Raw genomic sequence first — 7,537 nt, 5'->3', positions numbered from 1 at the left:
ACTTCACTGCTACCTGAAGGGCGGGATCTTCTTTGAACACACACAAAGAGTTCAAGTCGAGAAATCCTAGTTGTGATTTGTGGCCATTATATTTCACAATAGTATTTTTTTATTTTTTATATTTATATATATGCATTTATTTATGGTGCTTTTTATGATGTCTGTTCATAAGCCTTAATTTATTCAGTTGCCATCAATGACAAATAAATAATGAAAATGGAATACACACAAATCCTGGTTTTTATTTCATCTCAAAACACACCGTGCTCCCATGCACTGTAGAGCTCTGTGGATTCAACACGTTACACATTATGCACACATCAATGCAAAAACAGTTAGTTGCTTGTGACCGTGGTCTTTTACATTCTAAAAAATACTGCTAAGTTTCCCTAAATCATCCTAACAGGAAAGGGCTGGCGTTATCTTTCATATCCTCCTTATTGTCAACAAATCACATGAAAAGACCAAAACAAGAATAACATCTTTATATTTCCTTAGCACTCAGATTTGGTTTTTGTTATTAGACCATAAATCTTTAAAAAGAAATACAAACCTTCAGTTTTTGAATAACGGTAATTCCCTGGCAGCTTGATACTGTAGCGAGTTAATAATGCACGTAATGCACTATTTTCAGACCTAGTTTAATACAGATTTGGTAATATAGCGAGTATTTATGGCAACAGGACAATGTATGTGGCACTAGAAAAAAAAAACATTACTGCCCATTTTCAGTTTGTTAGCTTTTGGTTTACTTATGGACAACCATGGAGCTCAATGGCACAAAGAATTAAGATACACCAGCTTTTGGCAATACTTGTTAGTGAGTATTTTGGTCTTTTCATGCTGTTGTTGACAAAAGATATGATGACGACTGCAACACTAGTTCGTCCATCAACAGAAAATGTATCTGCAACTCTTTTGATAATTACTTTTCAAGCTGAGAAGCCAAACTATCTCTGGTTCCAGGTTTAAAACGGTGAGTTAGAGTAAATTGTTGTTAGGTGATTTTAAATTGTATATCTTAAGGTTTTACATTACTTCCTGGACAAAACACAACATTTGAGGATGTGACTTTGGGCATTAGAAAATGGTGAGGGATAACATTTGAAATTTTATTTCCAGCCTTAACCTTCAAAGCATACTAGTAATCATTTGCCTACAACTGTAGTCTATGTAAGATGACAAATTAAAATATTTCTTTATATTCTATTCAAGCTCTACATTCTCCGAGCAAAACATATTGTTGACACACATTGATGTTGACTCCAAACAAAACAGTATTTAGCAGCTTGTTTGAGTCGGTAAATAATTTAGGCACACTGCAATTACAGTTTCTGATCCGAATTTGTTCTGAACTTAGTTCTAGTAAAAACAATGTATATGTTCTTTACATAAAATACATTTGCTATACAACTGGAGATGTAAACATTGTTAAGTGTTCCCACTCAGACATTGGACTGCAAATACTCATCCATAAGGCAACACACTGGGGGACAAGCGCTGGTGAAGCAGCAGAGCAGCGTCTTGCACTCATCTCAAATTACCACGAGTCATTTTGGGAACAGCAGCTGCCAAACTCCATCCTGTACAAAACGACCTTTCTGTGTGAGGAGGGAATAACTTAAATATAGCTTTAAATGGAATGGCCGGCTTGGACCTGGAGACAGATAACATCAACTGTAGTGTGTTGTTAGGAGGATGGCTGCAATATTAGATGTTGCACAGGAAAATACGACATCGGCTTATTAGGCGTGCTGTTTCCGTTCTTTTGGGTGGCGCTGAGGGGGGAGGCCTGGGGAGAAAGGCTTCAGATACCAAACACGATACGTCAGATACCATGCGATCAGGCCACATATGGTGCCTAGCAACTTGTGGGACGGGTCATGGAAGTAAACAGACGTGCAGGCGAACATCCACACCCAGACGATGACGATCAGATTCAAAGCCACGTACAGCAGGTTGAGGACCATCCTGGGGAGAGCGGAGAGCTTGGCGGTCCTCAGGGAGGCCATGGGCGCCGTTTCCTCCACGATGAAGAGAGCGGAGTAGGCCAGGATGAAGGAGTGTCCCGATATGTCGTAGCCGTCCCAGAGGAAACCGGCCCGCCTGCAGCTGGCTTTGGACACGAACTCCTTGTTGACGACATCCAAGGCGTCGGTTTCGTAACACGAGCCGGTGGCGTCCTCGATGTAGAAGAAGGTCTCGGTGAAGGCGTACCACACGGCTGTTGCCACGGCGAGAGACAGCAGCCGGCGGGAGAGAAAGGAGACGCTCCGGCTGAAGGAGGAGTTGGAGAGGAGGAGGAAGGGAGTCAGCAGCAGCAGCGTCCATCCCCACGACACTTTGACAAAATACCTGCAAGAGGAACAGGGCACATCAGTTCAATTGCAGTAATAGAAGATAACAGCTATTAGCATTTAATACAGGGGTGTCCAAACTTTTTTCACCGAGGGCCACATACAGAAAAATATACAAAGGGCTGGGTCACTCACTAGAGGTATATCGCCTCATAAGTTCAGTTATAAGTTAGCGAAATCAATCAAATGTAGGTACATGATGCTTGTGAGTGTTGGCAGCTCATCCCTTCAAACAGAAGCTCAGAGTGATTATAATAAGAAGAAATAGGAAGGGTCTATTTCAAGCTTGTTATGTAAATAAGTCATTGGGCTTTTTTCTTATCAACTTAGATTTATTAGAAAATGTTTCCAACTTTAATTGACTGAATTTATTTGAAAAGTGTTCTTATTAACACATGAATACTACTGTGTGATATATTTGTACATGTATAGTTAAGAAATACAACATAAGACAAGCACAAGTTTCATTTGTGGGAACATATTTCATTATACTTTTTGAATTTGCTGAGGGCCGATTCAAAATGGTCCGCGGGCCGCATTTGGCCCCCGGGCCGTAGTTTGGACACCCCTGATTTAATATGAGTATCGTAGGAGTTATGAGTTCATACTGTACTGTTAAATGATCTCACTCTTAAACCCCTGAATATAAATACTGTACATATTTATAATTGGTCCTTACACATTTAATTTTTGCTATTTTCTACCACAAATACATATAATAGAAATATGATATATTCTATCCCCATATTTGAACTTATTTATCTACGTTTCTCCTTAATTTTTTGTGTATATTAATTTTAAACATAAAATCTAGCTCTTTCGGAGGTGGACAGAGATCTGAGACATACATAATACTTGTTTCATAATGTGTAGCGTTTAACTCTTTATTTTTAAGTATTTAATTGTATTATTACTATTATCTTAGAATACTCGTTAAGGGACAAATTAAGTATTTTCAATGTAAAAACATTTTGTATTCATCTCTCCATTTCAACCCCAAAAGTATTAAAGGAAATAATTAACTAATGCTTATTTCACAATCTCCACAGTGTACTGTAGGAACAACAATGCCGTGACATTTCTTGACTTGGCTTTACTGAAGAATTTGCCTTCTTTATATTAATCTCTGGAACTGTTCAACTTGAACTTTGCCCAATAAAGGGAGCCATTCATCAGCACAGTGTTAGTCACTAATCCACAGTTTACCCTTTGACTCACATCACTGCAGCGTTGCTTAATTTGTAACAGCACAGTCCCGAAAAACTAGATCACTGAGCTTTCTCCACCTTTCAATTCAAGACGCAAGGCTTTGTTGTCATGTGCACATCAGTAGCGACAGTGCAGTTATAGTCATGAAGAACTTAAGTCCCAGGCTCCTTCAACAATGCATCATGAATATGTATCGGACATAAAACAAATTAAACAAATACAAATAGTCAAAGAAATAACAGAAGAGAAATAAAATAGTGCAAGAGAATGTTGTAAGATGTGCAAGTAAATACAAAGAAATAGAAAAGGTGCAAGAAGAGTCTATATACACATAAATGGAATATGATATATAGATAAATAAATTGCAAGATGCAAACAGATGAATGTTTATGGGGCACTTAACAGAGCTCAGGTGTTTACAAGTCTTAGACAAAAATGTAAATAATATAGTCCCACTATTATTAACATTATTAATTAAGAGGAAGTCAAAACTAATTGTGTATATAAAAAAGAATTTCATCTGAAATATGAAACGGTATTCTTCAAATGTTTCCATTTATTTATTTAATATAATTTTGTATTGTCTACCCCTTTTGTATACACTATATGTGATCTGCATATCTGTTATTGAATAAATAAATAAAATAAAGCATAAAACACAGTTCTGCCAGCTAACCCTCAGCTAGCATAACAACAGCTCTACTCACACATTCAGGGCGTTTCTGGTGCTGCTGAAGTATGTCTGCGGGACGAGCTCCAGCTCCTTCAGAACCGAGCCCACCACCGAGATGAGTAAAAAGATCCAGTGGAAGTTCTGTCTGATGGACGGGATCCTCCAGAGAGTCACCAAGTTGTCCACAATGACATCCACTGCCGCCATGTTGACTCCACTGACAAGAGGAGGCACTCTGACGTCACTGCGCCTCAACCAATCAGGTGTTCCGGTCGGGCGTTCTTCTTCTTCTCTCGGTTTTTGTATTATGGCGCAGATTAATTCTGGTGCATAGCACCGCCTGCTGTTCATAAAGGGTATCACAACACTTGTTTTATTTACGTGTCTATTTTTATTTTATTTCAGATTAATAAATAAACAGATAAGGAAAAAGTACTCAGATAATCTACTTGAGGAAAAGTAGCAGTACCTTGGTCGAACAGCTATGATAAAATCCCACTTTTCCTCTGTGTATTTAAATAAATAAAAAAACGTACTTTTCTGTTTATATTTTATTAAAGTCGTTTGGTATAATAATAATAATCCTTATATTTATTATAGCGCTTTATCAATGACTCAAAGCGCTTTACAAATACACATTACATATACAGATCATACATACATGTAATGGTCATCTACTGTGGACAATACCCACAGGAGCAAGTTCAGGTGAAGTGTCTTGCCCAAGGACACAACGGCTTTACAGACGCAGCGGCGGCGGGTTTCACCCCCTTGATCAATGCACTGCGCCACACCGCCCATCTTCACACCTCAAAGTCATCGAGGCGCTTTTACAAGTACACATTTATACATGTACTGTGGACAATACCCACAGGAGCAAATTCGGGTGAAGTGTCTTGCCCAAGGACACAACGGCCTGACGCAGTGGGGCGGGAGCGGGTTTCGAACTGGAGTTCCCCAACACCCTCTTGATCTGATGATCAAACGCACAGCGCCACCCGTCCCTGGTATATTAATATATAACACAATATGTATTGACTGTTATAATATGATTGCAATGACTTAGACTAAAATACTCGACTTAAAAAAGGACCATCAAAATAACATACAGCATGTTTTAGGATCATTGTTTGAACAATTACGAGAGACTCCAGAGACACACACATACAGACAGACAGACAGACAGACAGACACTCACTGCTTGTGGATCCTGTTTACTCAGACGTCGTAGTGTGGCATGTTGAGGTCAAGGTGTCAAGTTTTATGGCACAAGTTGAACTCAATACAAGTGGCCACCACAATGCAGAGCAACCACATTCACAGACCCAATGTAAACAACAATAAATGTTTTAGTGTTGCAAATATTTGGGAGTCTGGGTGGGTAAAATGTCTCTTTATTACGAGCTGTTGGAAAGGCAAAAGGCCCCACCTTTCCTACATATGAGCAAGAGAGACATGAGCCTATACTTCAGGGTTGTTTAACCTATTTTGTTTGAGTTGTTTTGTAGATATTTTTGGGTAGTTGTTTTGCATCATTTTTTCTGTTCGTGGTCGTTTTATGTCTTATTTTTCATCATAGTTTGTCACTTTGTGTTCATTTTGAGCCTCTTGCTTTTTTGTGTCTCTTTGAGTGGCATTTTGTAGGCGAGAGCCAGATATGTCCCCTTTTTTTTTGGCTGTGTTTATGATGTCTTGTGCACACTTAAAACAGCATCTTGACCTTAACTGTTTGAATTAAGGAATACATTAAGCAGGACACATTTGCATGCATGTTTTAGCTGGCATTGTGTAAATATTAAATTATTTGACTGATGCTGATGAAGATTATTGCAAACTTCCTGAGTCATGCTGAAGGAAGGTTCAATATTTCCGTAAGGATCTGCATGCAGGACACAGTTAGTCCTTGATGCACTCTTAGCAGGCAAACAAGCTTCTCCTAGAAATGAAATTTCTCTGGCACGCTTATTCTTTGGCTGATTGCTCTTTGAGCATAAGGCCAGACTACAAACTCTGGCTGAAGGTGAAATGTATTTTTAAATGAATGGTTGTTTATCACAGTTTAGAAATCTCACTGGAGAAATTGATTTCAAAGGAGTTCTCAACAATTTAATGTATACTAAAATATTGAATATTCACAATGTGGCTCCACTGCTGCAGATATTCCCAAAGTGAACATGCTAAGTGCAAACACTGAAGGGAATCTCTTTGAGAATGAACATCTCAAGTAAATACGAGAAAGGGGTCGAATCATCTTGGCTGGTTGATCAAAAGACTGAGGTTTCACTGTGCAGAGTGTAAAATGTCGCCGTGAATTATTCAAACAAACTGTTCTGAGATCTGAGATTATTCCAACACTGAGGATGAAGGGCTGCTGTTTTGAAGATCTACCTGCTGACACTGCAGAGAAAAGGGATCGTTAGCTTATATTTCAAATACTGGTTAGAGCATTTTATACCTTTTGTTCAATAAAGAAATCACCTTCAAAGAGAATTATTTCAACGAACGTAATGAGAAAAAAACATGAACCTGGATATTTGGAGAGGTTTAAGAAAAACACATTAATCCTTATTTTAAACTTGCATTAATTATACATTTTTCTCCATGTTGGCCTCGAAACAACCTTCATATTGACACAATAAAGATGTATTTTAAAGTGAGCATTCATTAGTCATGTATCTGGCCACCTGATGAAGGCTCACTCTCCCTTTGGCTCTGTTTTGTTCTCCACCACACCCTGGAGAAAATATTGGACTCTTTTTGCAATTTCCGTACAGTCGGTTTATACTTTTCTTTGCTGAATACATATCCCTGCTGCAGCTAGAAAGCACTGACAAGAGCGTTGAGAGTGACTCAAAACAGTAAGGTGCTAAAACCAAAACAATGAGCTAAGAGACGCTAAAACACTGTTAACCAAAGAGGAACAGCATTCAGGTGGTAGTTATCAGTGAGTTTTTCATTGATTAAAACTTGAATATTCATCATACCTTCAAGAAATCTGAGACAAAAGCTTTTAATTTCTCCCTAAGAAGACACAGTTTGTATAGACCATATACCACAAGGCACGTTCAGGGACACTAACTCAAAGGGCTGTATTTCAGGTGCTACTCTGTGAGAGTCACCAGCTGCTGCTGTTACTCAGACGGCTGAAAGGCCCCGCTGACACCTCAAATACAGTCGGGTTAGTTTTATGTTCTCTCTCTCGGGCAAACACAGGGGGCCACTGGGTTCTCCTCTTCACCTTTCAGACACCACAAGGTCACAGCCAGCTTTTGTACGTGAGCACCCTGCAGCGTCTCCA

General features: G+C 39.0%; 1 protein-coding gene across 1 annotated transcript; it reads right to left on the bottom strand.

The window, feature by feature from the left end:
* Nucleotides 1-222: 222 nt before the first annotated feature.
* On the bottom strand, nucleotides 223-4,465 carry fitm2 (fat storage inducing transmembrane protein 2). The gene is made up of 2 exons (XM_010775488.1): nucleotides 4,274-4,465; nucleotides 223-2,355 (listed from the first exon to the last, which is right to left on the bottom strand). Exons 1-2 carry the CDS (start codon nucleotides 4,444-4,446, stop codon nucleotides 1,746-1,748), a joined length of 783 nt encoding a protein of 260 aa, XP_010773790.1. The 5' UTR covers nucleotides 4,447-4,465; the 3' UTR covers nucleotides 223-1,745.
* Nucleotides 4,466-7,537: the final 3,072 nt, after the last annotated feature.

The sequence above is a fragment of the Notothenia coriiceps genome, unplaced genomic scaffold (genome assembly GCF_000735185.1).
Source record: "Notothenia coriiceps isolate Sejong01 unplaced genomic scaffold, NC01 NC01_scaffold00015782, whole genome shotgun sequence".
Lineage (NCBI taxonomy): Eukaryota > Metazoa > Chordata > Actinopteri > Perciformes > Nototheniidae > Notothenia > Notothenia coriiceps.
Note: the sequence above shows the minus strand (reverse complement) of the source record. Positions and strands in the feature narration are given on the sequence as shown.